Below are 19,745 nucleotides of genomic sequence, written 5' to 3' on the forward strand. Positions count from 1 at the left end.
CATCCTTCCTATTCCCAGGCCTGTTCTCTATCCAGTAGGCCACACTACTTCGCTTGAGGACTTATAGGAAGCTTTCTTTCCAATCTGAAGAGAGGCTTTCGGTAGAAGAAAGTATTTTGGACCTTGGAAAAGCAGCATAGCAAGACATGGGTTGTTCCTGACTTCTCAGAATGTCCAGGGATGTCAGGGACTGAGAAGTAGGCTGAAAGTGGGGGAGTTGGATTGTGAGTTGGATTTCCAGACCAATGAGCTGTCAGTGGTCATCTCATCAGGGGCTAGATCAGGCCATGGTACACCCAACAGACCCTAACAGGAAATGAGTCATGTACGGTTTTTATCTCGAGCAATTCTGAAAGCAAATTCCGGAAGGGGAGAAGTGAGGATGAGAAGAGATAAGAGAATGCCGGGAAGGAATGGTTAGAAGAGGGAGGAAAGCCGGTAAGACAGGTTAACCTGCTGGAGGGATGGGGATGCCAGCGGGGAGAAAAAACAGGAATGCCAGGCAGAGAGAACCAGTGGGATTAAAGCATTAGAAGCAGCGTGCTTTAGTGGAAAGAGCCCAGGAGAGCGAGTTAGGAGACCTGAGTCTTAATCCCGGCTCTGCCACTTGCCTGCTGTGTGACCTTGGGGCCTTCACTTAGCCTTTTGGTGCCTCAGTTTCCTCATATACCTCTTCTCCCTCCACTTTAGAATGTGAGCCCCATGTGGGATAGGAGTTGTGTCTATCCTGGGGCTTGGCACATGGTAAGCACTTAAATATCACAATTATTACTATTTTGCTGTGGAAGAGAAATTCTGATCTAGTAGGCTGTACCGGGAGAAAAGTTGGGAGCTTGGACTGGCTATCCTCTCTGCCTCTCCCACTCCCCACTGCAGGATCCTACCCTAGCCACTTCCACTTTCTGCCTTTTTCCTCTCAATGTCAAGCAAGTCGAAAAGCCACCTCGTCACAGCTCTCCGAGCAGACGGGGTGGGTGACTGACTGGTAACAGAAACGTGAAGCTGCACTCAAGAAGTGAGGAGGCAAGAGGGAGGCTCCATGAAGACTGTTTCCAAAGTCAGATTCACTTTTAGGATTAAAATAAGTACAGCCTTGATTACGAATGATCCACTGGGTCCCAATGCAGCTTGAGAAATGCCCTAACAGAGTTTTGGTCATCGTTGAACTGTAGGGTGGACAAGAAAAGACGGATTCAAAACCAACTTGCAAGCAGGTGATTAAACATCCCTGGCCACCAGCATCCTCTCCAGATTTGAAGAATTTCTGCCCTTCATAATAATAATGATGGTATTCATTAAGCATTAATCTAGGTGCCAAGCCACTGGGGTAGATACAAGATGGACAGATTGGCAACAGTCACTATCCTACCCAGGGTTCACAATCTAAGAGTGGGGGAGAATAGGTATTTTATCCCCATTTTGTAGATGAGGAAATTGGGGCACCAGGAAGTTAAGTAACTGGCACTAAGTCATGCGGCAGGCAAGTGGCAGAGCTGGGATTAGAATCTGGGACTCCTGATTCCCAGAGCCGCACTCTTTCCATAGGAAATAAAGAAGTAAATTTTCCCGAGATGTGAACCGTGGCATGGAGGAAGGAGGCCCATAGCTCTTATCTACCAGCCATTTGGTAAATAAGAGGCCTAAAATGATCCTAGCAGGACTCACTGCTTTTCAATGAGAAGCAAAAATTTGTCTCAGAAACTATTACTAAAATTAGCCTCATCACTGTAATAATGATGATAAAAATCTGGTATTGATAAAGTGCTTACTCTGTACAACAATTTTGTGGTATGTTACTCTCCCAAGTGCTTAGTACAGTGCACTGTATGGAGTAAGCATTCAATAAATGCCATTGATTGCTTGCAAAACCCAGGTGTAGGAACAATGCAATCAGATCAGAGACAGTCGCTGTCCTACACAAGGCACACATTGTAAGGGGGAGGCAGAACAGGAATTTAATTGCCATTTTAGAGATGAGGAAACTGCAGCACAGAGATGTTAAGTGACTTGTCTAGCGTTACTCAGCAGGCAACTAGCAGAGCCAGGAATGGGAAACAGGTCTTGACTCCCGGTCCTTTGTCCTTTCCAGTAGGTCACGCTGCTTCTAACGTTTAAACACCGCTTAAGAATCAGCACAGAAACTAAAAATATCTGGTACTTTCTCTCAGGAAACTTCTCCAGAGGGAGAAAGCACAGATCTGACAAAGATTGTTTCTACAGATTTTCCGTCAGGAAGTGCCTCTGCAGGGAAAAATCCCCAAGAAGCAATGTACCTCATGTCTCCTCCCCCTTTTCCCTCTCCTCCCTATCCCTCCCACTTCCTTCATGAAGAATGGCTCACTGTTCCCCTGGTGACAAACTGTCTCACCTCCACCCCCACCCACCCACACCTCTAATGATACCCCTAGACCACAACACTTTTATTCATTCAAAATTGCGTGTGTAGACATTGAGTGTGCCATGAAGAGAGAACTGTACATGGCATTTGGGGAACTGTCAGTTTTTCACTTTATTTTCATGACATTTCCTGGTCTCATCACTATTTAGGGTCTATCACAGCTATCATCATTTCGAAGTTTTCCCTATGCAATAATATTTCCTAGCTTTCCTATCACTACAGACAGCACCGTCATCCTCCCTCTCTCACAAGCCCATACCCCTGGAATTATCCTCAGCTCATCTCTTCATTCGAGTCACACATTCAGTGTCATGAAATTCTGTTGGTTGTATAGTCTCATCTCTAGAATCTGTCCTTTCCTTTCCATCCAAACTGCTAACACGCTAATCCAAGCACTCATCATTTCCCACCTCCTCTCTGACCCGCCCCGTATCGTCTCCCCCTTCCCCAGCCCATACTTCCCTCTGCTACCTGGATCCTTTTTCTGAAAAACCACTCAGTCCACATCTCCCACTCCTCAAAACCCTCTAATGGTTGCCCCTCCACCTTTGCATCAAACAGAAACTCCTTTACCATTGTCTTTAAAGCACTCAATCAGTTCTCTCCTTTCTACCTATAACCTCACTGCTTTACTACCACTCAACCCACCGACTCCGCTTCACTAACAACAACCTACTCTCTGTACTTCGATCTCATCTATCCCACCACCGACCCCTTGTCTGCATTCTCCCTCGGGCCTGGAACTCCATTCCCCTTCATATCCAACAGTCCACCACTCTCCCCACCTTCATATCCCTCCTAAAATCACATCTGCTTCAAGAGGCCTTCCCAGACTAAGCCCTTTATTTCATCTATCCTCTCGTCCCTCTCTCTCGACCCTGCACTTGGCCGTGTACCCTTTGAGCACTTTGATACTCACTCCAGCCCCACAATACTTAAATAAATATTCTTATACCCTATTATTTCCCATATCCCTAATTTCTTTTAATATCTGCCTCCCCCATAGACTAAAAACTCCTTAGGAACAGCGATCACATCTACCAACTCTGTTGTTTTATTTTCCCCAGTGCTTAGTACAGTGCTCCGAACACAGTAAATATTCAGTAATTTCCTTTAATATATAATAATTGTGGTACTTGTTCAGCAATTACTGCATGCCGAGCTACTGGGATAGATACAATACAATTGGATCAGACGGACCCTGTCCTAGATGGTTCTCCAATCTAAGTGGGAAGGAGATTTAATCCCCATTTTTATAGATAAGGAAACTGAGGCACAAAAAAGGTGACTTGGCCAAGGTTAAACATCAGGCAGATAACAGTGTCAGGATCCAAACCCAGGTATCCTGACTCCCAGTACTGTTTTTTACAAAAAATGTATTCAGTGGCTGGGCTAATAGGATGAAAAGTGAAACAAAGCAACCAATGGAAGTAAACAAATAGTTTACTTTCCTCTGATTATACCAAGATCAGAGCTGTGTTACAAATAATGCTTTTCATTTTTCATAGCCTCTTGCAGTTTTCAAGCAAATATGGAAGCCCCTCCTTTGAAGGGAAAACTCCCAGTTTATCTCAGGGGATATATAATTGAGGCATAGTATCTGTAAAAATCCATTTCAAGGGTAAGCAATCAGCCAGAAACCTCAACATGTTTCAGCTTGGATGTGAAATTGAGAGGCTTGCAGAGTGAGGTAATTCTAAACAGAGAGTAAAAGGCAACCCTAGTGAGGGTGGAAAGGGGAAATACAGACTTGCAGATACTGGAAAAGGGTTCCGACTGGAGCAGTGTGGCTAGGTGGAAATTGCATGGGCCTGGGAGTCAGAGGACCTGGGTTCTAATTCCACCTCTGCCAGTTCCCTGCTGTGTGACCTTGGGCAAGTCACTTAACTTCTCTGTGCCACAGTTTCCTCATTTGTGAAATGGGGATTCAACGCCTCTTTTCCCTCCTGCTTAGACTGTGAGCCTCATGTGGGATAGGAATTGTATCTGATATGAATAACTTTATCAAGCCCAGTGCTTAGAATGGTGCTGGACACAAAATAAGCACTCAACAAATACCATAATAATAAATATCCTAATAAAATGATTACCAGATTCCCAGTTACTAGAGAGCAGTGAGAATGGGCAGAGGGAAGAATATAGTCAAGTGTCATTAACAACAGTGTTGGTATTTGTTAAGCGCTTACTGTGTGCAGAGCACAGTTCTAAGTGCTGGGGTAGATACAGGGTCATTAGGTTGTCCCACATGAGGCTCACAGTCTTCACCCCCATTTTACAGATGAGGTAACTGAGGCACAGAGAAGTTAAGTGACTTGCCCACAGTCACACAGCTGACAAGTGGCAGAGCCGGCATTCAAACCCATGACCTCTGACTCCCAAGCCTGGCCTCTTTCCACTGAGCCACGCTGCTTCTCTAAGCCTTAGGAAATGTCATAATAGGCATTGCAAATGATGGCAACATGGCATAGTGGATTAAGCATGGGCCTGAGATTCAGGAGGTCATGGGTTCTAATCCCAGCTCCACCACGTTTCTGCTGTGACCTTGGGCAAGTCATTTCATTTCTCTGTGCCTCAGTTACCTCATCTGTAAAATGGGGATTGAGACTGTGAGCCCCACATGGGACAGGGACTGTGTCCAACCCGATTTGCTTGTTTCCACCCCAGCACTTAGTATCCCGCCTCTGCCACTTGGCAGCCGTGTGACCTTGGGCAAGTCACTGCACTTCTCTGTGCCTCAGTTACCTCATCTGTAAAATGGGGATTAAGACTGTGAGCCTCATGTGGGACAACCTGATGACCCTGTATCTCTCCCAGCGCTTAGAACAGTGCTCTGCACATAGTAAGCACTTAAGCACCAACATTATTATTGTTATTATTACGGTGCCTGGCACATAGTAAGTGCTTAATAAATACCATAATGATTATTATTTTTCAAATCAGCTCTTCCTGTTAGCTAAAACAGTCTTTGAGCTGTTTGGGTCGAGGAGGAAGAAGAGGATGCGGAATCAGTCCGGTTGCTAAGGGAAACAGAAGGTTGAGGTCCCGACTTGGCTGGGACGAACAAGGATTATTCCCGCCCTGCTGTCTGCCTCCATTCTCTCTGGATTTTCCATCCGTTGCTGGCCCTTTTGCATGTTTAAACCCAGGAAACGAGAGCCTACTATAATTTCCATCACATCCCCTTGAAACACCCCAGCGCTTAGAACAGTGCTCTGCACATAGTAAGCGCTTAACCAATACCAACATTATTATTATGTATTTGGGTGGCAGGATTGAGTCTGTTCATTTTTAATGGGGTAAAAAAATAGGGGTAGGAAGTATGAGTAGGTTTGTCAAGATCTAACGGCCTGTCAGTGTTAGGGCGGTTTTAATACTCAGATTGGCTGAATACTGGCTAATTATTTGCTACCACATTAAACCAAGCATTTATTCTATATCGCCTTGATTCTGCATCACTTCCTTTCTGACCTCCCTGTACCTACCCACTCCAGTCCACACCTTGTTCATTCATTCAGTTGTATTTATTGAGCACTTTCTGTGTACAGAACACTATACTAAGCGCTTGGAAATTATAATAAACCTCACTCTGCTGCCCGGATCATTTTTCTACAGAAACTGTCCCTGTTGCCCACTCCTCAGGAACCTCCAGTGGTTTTCCGTCCACTTCTGCATCAAACAGAAGTTCCTTACCATCAGCTTTCTAACGCTCAATCACCTTGCCCCCTCCTACCTTACCTACCTGATTTCCTACTACCACTCTCCCCGCACACTTTGCTCCTAGATTCCCAGCCTATTCACTGTACCTCAGTTTTGTCTGTCTCGCCGCCAACCTCTTGCTCACCTCTTGACTCTGGCCTGGAACTCCCTCTCCCTTCTTATGGGGGAGATAATCACACTCCCCACCTGTAAAACCTTAAAAACACATCTCTCCAAGAGGCCTTCCCCAACTAAGCTCTCATTTCTTCTTCTCCCTCTCCCTTCTGTGTCACCTTTGCACTTGGATTTCCACCCTTTATTCACCCCTCCCTCAGCCACACAGCACTTATGTACTTATCTGTGCTTTATTTATATTAATCTCTGTATCCACTTCTAGACTGTAAGCTAAGTGTGGGAAGGGAGCATGTCTACCATTGTACTTTTCCGAGCATTTCGCATTGCTCTGCACACAGTGAGCTCTCAATAAATACTACTGATTGATTGATCGATTGGCTGCCTGAAGCAAGGCTTATGTTTTAGCATCGGGTTATCATTTATTTTATAACCCCTTGTCTTTCGATTAGAGTGGATCGATTTCTTTGACCAGTAGGTAGATATCGTTTTCCTTTTATGGAAGTAAAAACATTCAGGAATGTGTCTTTTGTATGTCATTTTCCCTTGTCATCCTCTCACCATCCTCATCTTTAGTGGTATTTATTGAGCACCTACTGTGTGCACAGCACTGTACCAAGTATTTGGAGGACAATAGAAGAAAAAGACAAGGTTTCTGTGACTGACCAGATTATCTTGCATCTACTCTAGTGCTTAGTACAGTTCTGGGCACATAGTAACACTTAACAATACCACAATGATTATTTTTTACAGTTTAGAGGAGAAAGGTAGGCATAAATTATTTACAAATAGAGGGAGAAGATGGAGAGATGCAGCTGGCTAGAGTATGAAAACACAAATAATTGAAAAAAAAAACAAAAAACCCTAGGGCTAGCTGCATAAAGACCTGGAGTTTTTTGGGTTTTTTTTTACTAACATAATTTGGGATGGGGGGAATTTAACTGGCAAAAGTTACCTGGAGGAGATGTGATTTGTGGAGAGCTTTGCAGATGGGAATTGTGGTGGTTGGGCAAAAGTGGAAGGGGCAGAGGTTTTAGGCAGGAAGAAGGGCATCGGCAAGGGAGAGGGAGTGGGAGAGACTAGGATAAAGTGCGATGAGAAAGTGGATAAAATAGAAACCATCAGGTGTGAACTTCCCTAAGTCCCCCACTTTTCCCTTCAAACTCTCTCCTGTCTTCTCCCTCCCAGCTATTTCTCAAGAGGAGGTCTACTCTCAAAATCTACTTTCTACTTCATCACCTTTTAAAATCCCTTGCTCCCACCCTCTTCATCCCATCGATACTATATCATGAATGCTTACCATATACAAGGCTCTATACTAAGCACTTGGGAGAGTACAATAGAATTAGAGGGCATGACTCATGCCCTCAAGAAGTTTACAGTCTGGTGGAGATGGGGTGGGAGCGGCGGACACTAAGTAAATTACAGATATGAGGAAGAAGGAGAGGGGATATGTACATGAGTTAGTGCTTAGTGAGGGAAGATGTGTATGTAAGTGCTATGGGAGATTGTGAGTGCTTAGGTGATTAGCTGGTGCTGAAGAAGCATTAAGTAGGGGAAGAAGGTCGCCTCCTCCACTGACTGATTGACTGACGGAGCCTCTTCCCCTCTCTTGCTGCCATTTTCAACCCCTCACACTCTGTGGGCTCCTTCTCCTCTGCTTTCAAACACGTTCAAGTCTCTTCAATACCTAAAAAGCCTTTTTTCGATTCCATAACATCCTCTGGCAGTCTATCTCCCTGGTCCCATTCCTGTCCAAACTCCTTTTAAGAAAGAAGGGCTAAAGCAAAAGTATTATTAGTATGGTTATCATTACGTCTTCTCCTCAAACTTTATTCCTGTTCCCCTCAAATTTGGTTTTCCCCCATTTCACCCCACTGAAACTGCACTTATCAAGGTTCCCCACCTTGGCTGTGTGGTCTTAGCCAGGCATAATGGACTGAGAAGCAGTGTTGCCTAGTGGAAATGGCATGGGCTAGGGAGTCAGAGGACCTGGGTGCTAATCCTGGCGCTGCCACTTACCTGCTGTGTGACCTGTGCAAGTCACTTAGCTTCTCTGTGCCTCGGTTCCCTCCAATGCAAAATGTGGATTCAATACCTGTTGGCCCTCCTACTTAGACTGTGAGCTCCATGGGGCTACCCCAGTGCTTAGTACAGCTCTTGGCATGTAATTAGTGCTTAACAAATACTACAATTAGCATTATTATTCTTATTATGATGATGATATTAGCTCCAGTCTATCCTAATCCCCCTTTGACCTCCTGCTGCTTTAACACTGTTGAAAAGTTCTTCCTTCTAGAAACACCAGCCAACCTTAGATTCAAGGGCATGCATAGTAATAATAATTATGCTATTTGTTAAGCACTTACTATGTGCCGAGCACTGTTCTCGGGGTAGATGCAAGGTAAATCAGATTATCCCACATGAGGCTCACAGTCTTAATCCCCATTTTACAGATGAGTTAACTGAGGCAAGAGAAGTTAAGTGGCTTGCCCAAGGTCTCACAGCAGACACATGGTCGAGCTGCGATTAAAACCCATATCCTCTGACTCTCAAGCCCATTCTCTTTCCACTGCTTGTGCTGCTGCACAGTGCTGCCTGCCTGTGTTTGTCCTCTCTCTCTGACCATCCCTTTTCTATCTCATTCACTGATGTTTTTGCACCTCATCCTCGAACGGTGGTTATCCCTCAGAATTTGTTTTGGATACTCTATACTTTTCGCTATACACTCCCTAAGAGAGCTTATCGGTCCACATGGTACTCAAGGTTCACACCACAGTGACTACTGTCTTAAAAAAAGCTTTTGGTTATTTCCTTTCTTACTTAAAAGGAATCCCAAGTCCAAGGTAGGTTTGATTGAGAAGGATGTGGAGGTACATTAGGGGCTGTTAGAGGCAGCCCACTTAATCCATGGTTTTTCCTGAGCACTTACTGAATGTAGATCACAGTACCAAGCACTTTGGAGGGTATAATAGAGTTAGTAGACATGATCCCTGCCCTCAAGGAGTTTACAATATAGTGGAGAAGTCAGATACTTAGAGGGGACTATGCCCAGTCCTGGTTTCAAATACCTGGCCCTGGTTCAGGCATTTTTTTTTAAAGGATTGAGCTGGGCTTCCAATTTTTCTAGACCAAGTTGGAACAGACTGTGTAATTTCATTCCATTCCAGGATCTATATTGTATACCATTGACTGCACAGATCATTCTGGGTCCATTTTTACCATCTAACATCTTTCCTGATGGATGATACAGATCATGACAGATAATGAAAATGAATAAGCAAAGTTCAACAAAGGGCGTTAGAATCCTTTCACGATCTTCAACTCCTGTCTGCTTCATAATTGCCTTTCTCCTTTATCAAAATGGCAGGTGTCCCGGGATCCATGCCAAATGCATCCTGGGAAGGGAATCTGCGAGCGATAAAATGGAATGATATGGAGCAACAGCATGGAGGCTGTCACGGTAATGTAAATATTTGTTTCACTGTATTTCCCTCTTGTCATAAAATGAAACCGAGGATATCCCACAGACTGATGTATCTGGCATAAAGTGGTGTATTTTGGAAGGCAAGGGTGGGAACTGCATTCAGAGGGGTCAGAAAGATTTGGATACCTGCCAGTGACTGTGGATACATCAGTTCTCAGTTTAAGAAACTGTGAAAATCTTTGAGGTCCCGGGTGATAAGTGCTATCATAAATATTTTTTTAAAATTGCATGTGTTTATACTCTTCATTGGACTGGCATGTCCAACTCCTTCTTGTGGGTGGGATACTTAGGTAATTGGGCATTTGTAGGCAGGTTGCACTTTCAAAATGTTTCCAATTGCTAAAAATTTGGAAAGTCATTAGCTACCTAATACATCATTATCAAGAAGACAAAAGACAGTGGAATTGGTGAATGTGCGTCTTTTAGAGAGGAGGGTTTCTCTGAGGGTAGGGATAGTGTGATCCATTAGTAGCAGAGAGAAAAGGCAGAAACCATCAAGTCAGAGAGATTTACCCTGCTTTAGGAGGCTGATATGCAATGAATTAAATAGGTAAGATTATATTCCAACTGCCTATTACAAATTGCTCTTGCCTTGGGTGTGGATCTATTTGTTTGAAGATTATTAGGTGTAGCAATAGCAGTATTTATAGTTATAATTAGTTCTCGATGTGGGAATTTTAAAGGCCCAGAATGAAACTTATTTAAAACCTGCTTCCTCTGGAGACTGAGGCTGCAGTATAGCAAGGAACACCAAATCCCCTTTCTGACCCTGGAGAGAGCGACAAGAGAGAAGGGACAGGAGAGGGGAAAGAGACGTTTACCAGTCTCTTAAACCTCTCATCTGTGACCTAGAGGAAGCTATTTTAGTTCTCCTCCCCCTTCACAATCTGAAGTTGCAAGAAAAGAGGGCCTAACCAGGGTCCCATTTTCAAACCCAGATCCACCCCCAAATCAGAAACTGGGCCCCAGACATCTCTCTGGGGCTCCCGAAGGCCTGTGTATGAGCTGGAAGAAGCAATGTTTTTCAGGTGGCTTAGAGTCAAGCTGTATTTTTTTTAAATGATTTTTGTTAAGCACATAGTAAGTGCTTAACAAGTACCACAGTAATTATTATCCAATTATTAAGACTGCTTTGTTCTGCAGCAGGGTTTCCATCTCACACTCTTACAGAGCCATTTCAGTCAGTGGCTTTCCATCTTCAATGATGAGGATGGTGGTATTTGTTAAGCGCTTACTATGTGCCAAGCACTGTTTTTCGGGCTTCCTACACTCACTGAAGAAGCGTGGCTAAGCTTCAGTCACCCACTCCTCACTGCCTGCTCCTACTTCCCACCACCCCCAGAAGAAGGCCTACCCTCCTAAAGTGCCATGCCCGCCTCTGAACTGTTAAATTGCCCCATGGGTGGTTTGGTATAGAGGCAGCAGTGTAGCTTAGTGGAAAGAGCCCGGGCCTAGGGATTTAATACCCATTCTTCCTCCCCCTTATACTGTGAGTTCCTTGTGGGTCAGTGATTGTGTCAAGTCTGATTGTTTTGTATCTATCGCAGCATTTAGAATAGTGCTTGGCAGATATGGCAGTTATCATTAGCCTCCCCAGCCTCTCCATTATGGCATTTTGCACTATGAGATGAAGAGAAGGAAGGAGATGGTTGGATACCCAGAGACTTTCTCAATGGGATGAGCTAATGCCCAGAATCAGATTTGGTATCCTGTTACAAGGCTCTGGCAGACAGCCTGGTACATGAACCCGGTCAGACCATTTCTGCTTCAGATAGAAGTTGGGATGGCCAGTGTGGAAGGGAGAAAGGGGCAGGTAGAGGAAGGGGCGGAGAAGCAGCATGGCCCTCCTGGAAGGAGCATGGGCCTGGGAGTCAGAGGACCTACGTTCTAATTCTGGCCTTGCCAATTGCTTGCTGTGTGACCTTGGTCAAATCACCTCAGTGCTCAGTCAGTCAATTGCGTTTATTGAGCGCTTACTGTATGCAAGCCCTGTACTAAGCACTTGGGAGAGTACAATACAACAATATAGCAGACACATTGCCTGCCCACAGTGAGCTTACAGTCTAGAAGATGAGCTTACTGTGCCTCAGTTCTCCTTGCCTCCCTCCTACTTAGACTGTGAGCCCCATGCGGGAAAGGGACTATGTCCAACCTAATTAACTTGTATCTACCCCAGTGCTCAGAACAGTGTTTGGCACATAGTAAGAGATTAACAAATACCATAAAAAAAGGGCATGATTTTGCTCTCCAGTAGGCTACCAGGCATCAGGAAATTTATTGCCCGGCTCTGCCACTCCGCTCACCTCATGACTCGAGCAGTATGTTCCAGGGTATCCACCTTTTCTTGTGGAAGCCAACTTTCTGGAGGAAAATTGTTTGTAGAGGCAGGCAGGGAGCGGGCGGCTCTGATTTGTACAATCTTCGGGTCTGGCAGTGCGGAGTGCATTCCTGAGATCCTGGCACATCGCTCGCCCTGCCTGATAACCAAGCCAGAGGGCTTCATTAGAGCTGAATGGGAGGCACTGGAGTTGTACAGATAATACCATAGTCTGCAGCTCTGCGGAATGATTATCATCACTTTAGAGCCAGACTGCAAGATCCTGGAAGCTGAATCCCAAAGGGTTTAGAGACTCAATACTAGAGGAGGAGGTGAACTAATAGTATCAGAGGAGGAGTAGCATGGGCCCAGAAAATTGGCATTTACAAAGAGAACAGTTTAAATTTTATCACTGTAACATGTTCCTTCTTTTTCCCCCCTATTCTTCAAATTTGCATCAATTGCCTTTGAAAACAAAGGAACTCCTGCATTTTATACATTGTTTTATCTTTATTTTTAAAACATATTAAAGAATGTAGGTGACCCAAGAAATGCAACAATTGTAGAGACCCTACATTTATATTTTGATTGACAAAATTAGTTTCCTACCATTTAGAGAATGTAATGGGTCTTGATTGTGATTCTCTTCCTCTTTCTTCTTGCAGGCCATTACGTACGGGGCATTTGCATCTATGGAACCGGTGACTTAAAGTGGCTTTTTGATTCCTCCAGCATGTTTGCCAACAAATTTGAGCTTAAGTCATACCCGCTTACTTTGGAATGCTTGGAACTGAGACATCGAGAGAGAGCTCTGAACCAAAGCGAGACTCCAGTAGAGATTAGCTGGCACTTTTAATTCACAGCTCCTCCCAACTCAAGGGAAATGGTGCAGAAAGAAAAATTCAGAATAGCCAATGGCTGTTGTTTTGGAAGGGAGCCCTCCCTTCTATCTAAACACTGTCTTTGTCACACTTCTCACATAACAGGTTAAGTCTGCAACTTCAGCACTGAAAGTTTCCATTATCCACAATAGAACATATTCTAGCATGGAAGCTGGTTATATTGTGAAGCATAATCTGTTGTACTTGCACTTTGTCCATCTATGGCTGCTTCTGTCTACAGGTTTAGCTTGGGTATATTGTCATAGACACTTACATCACAGTTGTATGTACACCCTTCCTGTAGTCATCTCCACACAGTGTACAAGGGAATAGAATTATCCCAATTTGATTTTATTTTTTTTGAAAAGCAGAAAGGTTCATCTTTATAACATGTGGTTATAGGCTCACAGCCACGTATCTACAAATTCCGTTGTTCCCTGCTAAGCCACGTTGGACAGCTGAGGAAATAGAACTGTAGACATTCCGCCATCTTCTCTCTAAATCCGTGCTACTGAACTTTAAGAGTATCTGGATTTTGAGAATGAGCATTAAGTGTTTTGGGTTGTTTATTCATTGTAGTCTAAAAAATTTTCATCGAACATTCTGGGAAAAGCACTGAATTTTGCCTTGAGGCAGGTGTGAACAGCTGGACCATTTGGAAATACAGGGGGCAACAATGTCTCCACTGTCATTATCGGGTTTTTCCCTTCTTTAAACCCCTCTTCCCCATTCCCACCGCCATCCCTGCAGACTTCTTGCAAGAAGGGAGACGAGATAGGACAAGTATGCCTGATCGTAGCTGTGAAACTGAGAGAGTACGGTATCTCTATTGGTTGTTTTGGAGCTCTGGTGGTTGAGTCTGCAACCTAGACCTAGAAGGGTCCTTTTGCATCGGACTCCATGAGTTTCTGTTGACAGAAGGATCCACAACCTCCTGTTCAATATTATGCTAGGTAAGCACCGGTAGTTTGTATTCTTTTTTAGATCAGTAGATCCCCATTTCCTTTGAAATCAAGCAGGTTGGATTTGGGGGTTCAAAAGCTTGAACAGTCATCCACCACTTTGAAGGCCCTCTGTGGACTGGGCATTTCACTAGGCACTTGGGAACTTGAAATAGAGGTAAAGCAATGCAGGCCTTGACTACTAATAGCCTTTTGCTTGTTCCCAGTTGACAGCTGGGACAAATGGCTGGAGGCTGTTTACTGCCTCAGTTCACCAGGTGCCATCCTTTGTGTATTTTGGAAATGGCAGGAAAGACCTATAGAAAGACAACAGGGCAGTGGGAGCGGCCTCTTGAGTTTGGAAGAGGCCCAAACATTACATGTGAAACAGGCAAAATAGCTAATTTTTGCAGCCCCCAGATGTACTCTGAAGTGAGGCTAGTCGAATCTAACCCCCCAGTCATTTCTCATTCTTCACAACGCTCTACCTGTGAACGTTTATTTGGTGCTGGAGGTTTGTTTCGCCCCCGACGGGTGTGGGCGTGAAACAGTTATTTCCACTGGGAAAAATAACCACTCCGAAAAATGGAATCAACACAACTGTCACCACTAGCCCTTGTGCCTCCAGCCAGGACTGAAATGAGTGTTTCTGAATGCTTGTGAGGACCGTTCAGTTTTAAATGTGAAGTGTGTGTGTGTTTGGTGTGTTTTTTTTTTTAAATTAAGTACAATGCTAGTTTTTTAGGCCCTCAGAACTAATAGTTATTCACTTATGTGGCCCCTTCCAATGCCGTCGTAAGCGGAACTTGGAGAGATGGTTTTATGTGTTAAGCAGTAAGGTTTTAACTTTGCCTAACAGGTGGAAACTTTGATGCTGAGAACATATGCCTGTAGTTATAGGAGTATGTCAGTGCTGCTGCCGCTCTGACTCCCTGATGAGACCACGAGTTGGGAAGAAAGAAGGAGAGAGCAAGCTAACAAAAAGCCTCTTATTAAAATGCCTTCATTCCACATTTCATCAAGCTACTCTCCTGGCCCAGGTTCCTTGCTGACCAAACCAATTCAAACCAACAGGGTTAAAGGGCTCTTACAAGGGGTTCAGGTGTAACTGGCTATATAGACTGCAGGCACCTCAGCACTGGGAAGTCAAAATATGGTTGCGGGTCTTGAAAGACACTGAAAACCGAGGCAGTTACCTCAGCATCTGGAATATCCCCCCCCGACCCCACTCCCCACCGGGGGAATCCTGGTGCGTTAATATTTCAAGATACTCATGCAGTTCTAGATTCCGGAATTTGATGGAGGTAGACTTGTTTCCAGCCAAGGATTGAGGAGATCATAGATTTACTGGCCTTTTGGCACACGCGAAACAACCCACAATTAGCCAGGGTCTCTCCTGGGCTTTGAGTTGTCACGTATTGAGGGGCAGGCACAGTTTACTTCCTGAGCCAGAACCTTCTAATTGGGTGAGCTAAAACACATTTACTCAGCAGTCTATTCTGAATCAGTTCCAGCACGGAATGTAGTCAGAAAAGTTTGATGACACTGTGTAAATGATAATGGTACATTTCTAGTCTGCTGTAGTATCGATCCCTTTAATCTTCCGGAATGCCAAGTATTTTCTTTTTTCTCCTAAAAGTTTATCTTTTTCTTTAGTGTGTTTATTTGATTGATGCTATTTGTACCACATACAAAGGGAAAGGCACTGGTTTTCTTGCCAGTGAAAAACCAAGGCAGTATGGCCAACTAGGCAGAGACATATCATACCAAGAAGTAGCAACGGTAGGGTCAGAAAATGTAAATCCACCAATGACTAAAGCCACTGGACTGCTCTCTCCCAGCAGCTGGAAGAACCCTTTCAGGTCTAGAAGGTATTTACGTGTCTACATGTTATGTGTTTACATGCCGAGTTAGAGGTTTGTTCACCCTTCCGTGGATAGGGGAAGAGCTGCTGATTTGACCGCTCTGCGGCCTGCCCTGAAAGTACTGCAAATGTCTTTGTTAACAATGTTCTGTGTTCTGTTTTCTTGGGAATAAATTAATATAATATTTTCCAACCTCCTGAGTTATGTGAATTTCTGAGGTTGTTGGGTGGTTGAATCCCTTTCCAGCAGGGAAGATGAACAAGACAGTGGTTCCCACAAGGAATGTAAATGTGTTTTAAGAGGGGTTGAAAAGAAATCTTTAAAGAATCAGAACAGATTTACTGCAGAGGAACTGAAAATCCTGCAATTGGACTAATTATTATTACTTGGATGTTTGATAGGGATTATTATTCGTTAAGATCATTATAATGGCATTTATTGGTAAACACTATGTGTCAAAGCACTATGCTATGTTCTGGGGTAGATACAAGGTAATCAGTTCAGACATACTCCCTGTTTCTCACAGGATTCAGAGTCTAAGAATGAAGGCCCAAAAATGAAAATTCTCCCAGCTGAGAACATTAGAAATTGGTAGTTAGTTTACATATTTCCTTTTAATTTAGGGGGTGGAGGGATGGGTGTCCTTTAACAGTATGAAATGCAGTACTATACTTGTAAATGAATTAGGTAATTATTCTTACTTACTGGGTACTATTTTCCTTTCATTTTTAACTGTACTAGGCTGGAAAACAGGCTCTGCCACTTGTGGCCTAATGGAAAGTTCCTAAGCCTAGGAGGCAAAAGATCTGGGTTCTAATCTCAGCCCTCCCACTTGCCTATTTTATGACCATGAGCAACTTACTTAACCTTCTTATCTATAAAATGGGTCATCAGTACCTGTTCTCCCTCCCCCATAGGCTGTCAGCCCCTTATGGGACAGGGACTGTGTCTGACCTGATTACCTTGTATCCCAGCATTTAGTACAGTGCTTGGCTCATATGAAGTGCTTAACAAATACCATTATTATTTGTATTATTATTAATTTGATTTTAAAATGTCCCAAACTATTTTATTAACACTAATAAAGAATCACTAGTGTCCCTCCTCCTCCTTCTCCTTCTCCTCTTCCTCCTCCTCCTCAGAATAGTAGCGTGGCCTAGCAGCTAGAGCCCGGGCCTGGGAGTCAGAAAGATTTGGGTTTTAATTCTGGCTCTGCCACTTGTCTGCAATGAGACCTTGGGTAAGTCACTTAACTTTTCTGTGCCTCAGTTTTCCTGTTCTCCCTCCTATTTAGACCGTGAACCCCTGTGGGACAGGGACCATGTCCAACCCAATTCATTTATAAATATCCCAGCGTTTAGAACCATGCTTGACATGTAGTAAGCACTTAACAAATACCATAAAAAAGAAATGTGGGGTGGGAGCAGAAAACAAGCTGTAGGATGGGGAAGCAACTTTAAAAAGCTGTGATGGGGAGGATCGGAATTTAAAGAGAGAGAGAGAGGTGGAGGGCAGTTACTTCCCTGATCACCAGCCACACTCATCAGAGAGGATCAGCCTCTCTATTTTATTTACAGTGAGGTAAAATTTGGCTATCTTATCGTGGAACTCCTCTGACACAATATAAATACATTAATGTATCTATTACTAATAACAATGTTATGAGCAGATTTGGTCAAAATAGGATCTAGGAGCCAAGATCGGGACCCAATTCCCCATTTAGATTGTTCCCATGAAAAATATTGGTCTCAACATACAGTTTTCAGGAACCAATTGGTTTTACATCTGAGTCACACATAGATAAGGTAACCAAGTGTTAGATGAGTTAGTGACAATTCTTGGGGACTTCTGTTTTATCATTCAAAAGGCCTCAACGCTGCTGGTAGTCCCCGCTGTCGACCTCCCTCTCCCCGACCCGTGCCATCTTGGGTCCTTGCCTGCCAGGGGCCCCCTACTTCATCGGATCACCGACTGACATCAGTGGGGATTCTTGTTTCCCCCTCATTAGTACCATCCTGGGGCCTCACTTGTGGTTTGTCCTGAGTCAGCAGGAAAGTAGAAGCAGCAGAGCAGAACTTCTTAGTCTCCCACCTAAATCCTGTCCTCTCCCAGCTTTCCCATCCTTCCTGTCTGACAAGTCTGTAATTTTGGTGTTATCCTTGACTCCTCTCTGTCATTCAACCCACATATTCAATCCCTCATCAAATCCTGTCGGTTTGACCTTCACGGCGTTGCTAAAATCCACCCTTTCCTTTCCATCCAAACTGCTTCCAAGCTAATCCAAGCATTTAGCCCAACCCGCCTTGATTACTGAATCAGCCTCCTTGCTGACCTCCCAGCCTTCTGTCTCTCCCCACTCCAGTCCATATTTCACTCTGCTGCCTGCATCATTTTTCTACAAAAACATGAAGGCCATGCTTCCCCACTCCTCAAGACATTCCAGTGGTTGCCCATCCACCTCCACATCAAACAGAAACTTCTCACCACGGGCTTTAAAGCACTCAATCACCTTGCCCCGTCCTACCTCAGCTTACTACTCTCCTACTACAACCCAGCCCACGCACTTCGCTCCTCTAATGCTAACCTCCCTGTATCTCAATCTAGTTTATCCCACAGCCAACCTCTCACCCATATTCTGCCTTGGCCTGGAATGACCTCCCTCTTCATATCCAACAGACACTCTCCTACCCTTCAGTGCCTTATTGAAGGCACATCTCCTCCAAGAGGCTTTCCCTGGCTCTCTTTTCCTTTTCTTCAACTCTCTTCTGTGTTGGCCTTCATTCAGCACTCCCCGTCCACACCCCCCCCAGCCTTATAGCACTTAATACACATCTCTGTAATTTATTTATTAATAGTAATGTCTGTCTCTCCCACTGGACTGTAAGCTCATTATGGGCAGGGAATATGTCTGTTATATTGTTAGATTGTACTCTCCCAAGCACCTAGTATAGCACTGTGAACACAGTAAGTGCTCAATAAATACAACTGACTGCTTCTATCGCTCCTACTAGTACTCCCACCGCTCCTCATGTAGGACCGCATTACGATGTCCCTTTTGGCAGGTGTGGCTGGAGAGAACTCCATAAGTCATGGCAGTAGAGAAAGAGCAGCAAGGAGGAAGAGGCGGAGGAAAGAAGTTGGGCAGCTTCCTCTTCAGCAGCTGCAATAGCTCTTGAACAACAGAGTGGCCAGCACTTCCTTCAGGTCTGGAAGGGGCAATTCTAGTGTGGCCAGGTGACCGGGTGGTGGCCATCTGACTGAGGCAGAATCGGCCTCTTTGAGCCAGGAGAGGAGGTTTCTACAATGGACGACAGAGAGTAGCAGCCCAAAGATAATTTAAGTTCCTCTTTCCCCACTTGATTCTCATTCCTCACTCTTTCTCCTAATATTTGTCATCTTCATTTCTCTTTCTACCTCTTTTTCACATGAATTTCTCTCTCTAACCTTTTTTCCCTTTCCTTCCCCTAGTCCTTATGCCATCTCACTTTGAACCCTGGAGAAACCCAGTCATTTTCTACTTCTGTCAACTAAAATCACCACATCCGTGTTTGCATGAGACAAAACAAATGAACGAAACCCCCCACAAAAAAACCCTGAACTCAAATACCTCCAGCTTGTTTTTTACTTCTACAGAGGGAATTGGTACACAGAACATTTTTCTTTCTTCAGTACTTTTTCTTCATATTGAGAAGCACTGTACTAAGCACTTGGAAGAGTACAATTATAACAGAGTTGGTGGAAACGTTCCCTACTCACAGTGAACCCACAGTCTAGAGCGGGAGACATAGTAAATAAATAATGGACATGTACACTAGTGTCGTGGGGCTGAGGGAAGGGTGAATAAAGGGAGCAAATCCTAGTGCAAGGGTGATGAAGAAAGGAATGGGAAAAGAGGAAATGAGGGCTGTCAGGGAAGGCCTGTTGGAGGAAATGTGCCTTCGGTACTGGGGAGAATATCTGTCAGAGAAAAAGAGGTATGGTGTTCCAGGCCAGAGGCAGGACATGGGCAAGAGGTCATTGGGGAGATA

The 19,745-nt window shown here is 44.3% G+C and overlaps 1 protein-coding gene across 4 annotated transcripts in view; it reads left to right on the forward strand.

The window, feature by feature from the left end:
* Positions 1–15,910, forward strand: part of LOC100084006 (N-acetyllactosaminide beta-1,6-N-acetylglucosaminyl-transferase-like) — a 54,085-nt gene extending 38,175 nt beyond the window's left edge. For all 4 annotated transcript variants that reach the window (XM_029052899.2, XM_029052901.2, XM_039910477.1 and 1 more), the window contains 2 exons: positions 9,597–9,689; positions 12,696–15,910. In XM_029052899.2, the coding sequence (XP_028908732.1) occupies positions 9,597–9,689; positions 12,696–12,886 (284 nt within the window). In that variant the 3' untranslated portion in view covers positions 12,887–15,910. The remainder of the gene's footprint in view (positions 1–9,596; positions 9,690–12,695) is intronic.
* Positions 15,911–19,745: the final 3,835 nt, after the last annotated feature.

Source organism: Ornithorhynchus anatinus, chromosome X2, assembly GCF_004115215.2.
Source record: "Ornithorhynchus anatinus isolate Pmale09 chromosome X2, mOrnAna1.pri.v4, whole genome shotgun sequence".
Lineage (NCBI taxonomy): Eukaryota > Metazoa > Chordata > Mammalia > Monotremata > Ornithorhynchidae > Ornithorhynchus > Ornithorhynchus anatinus.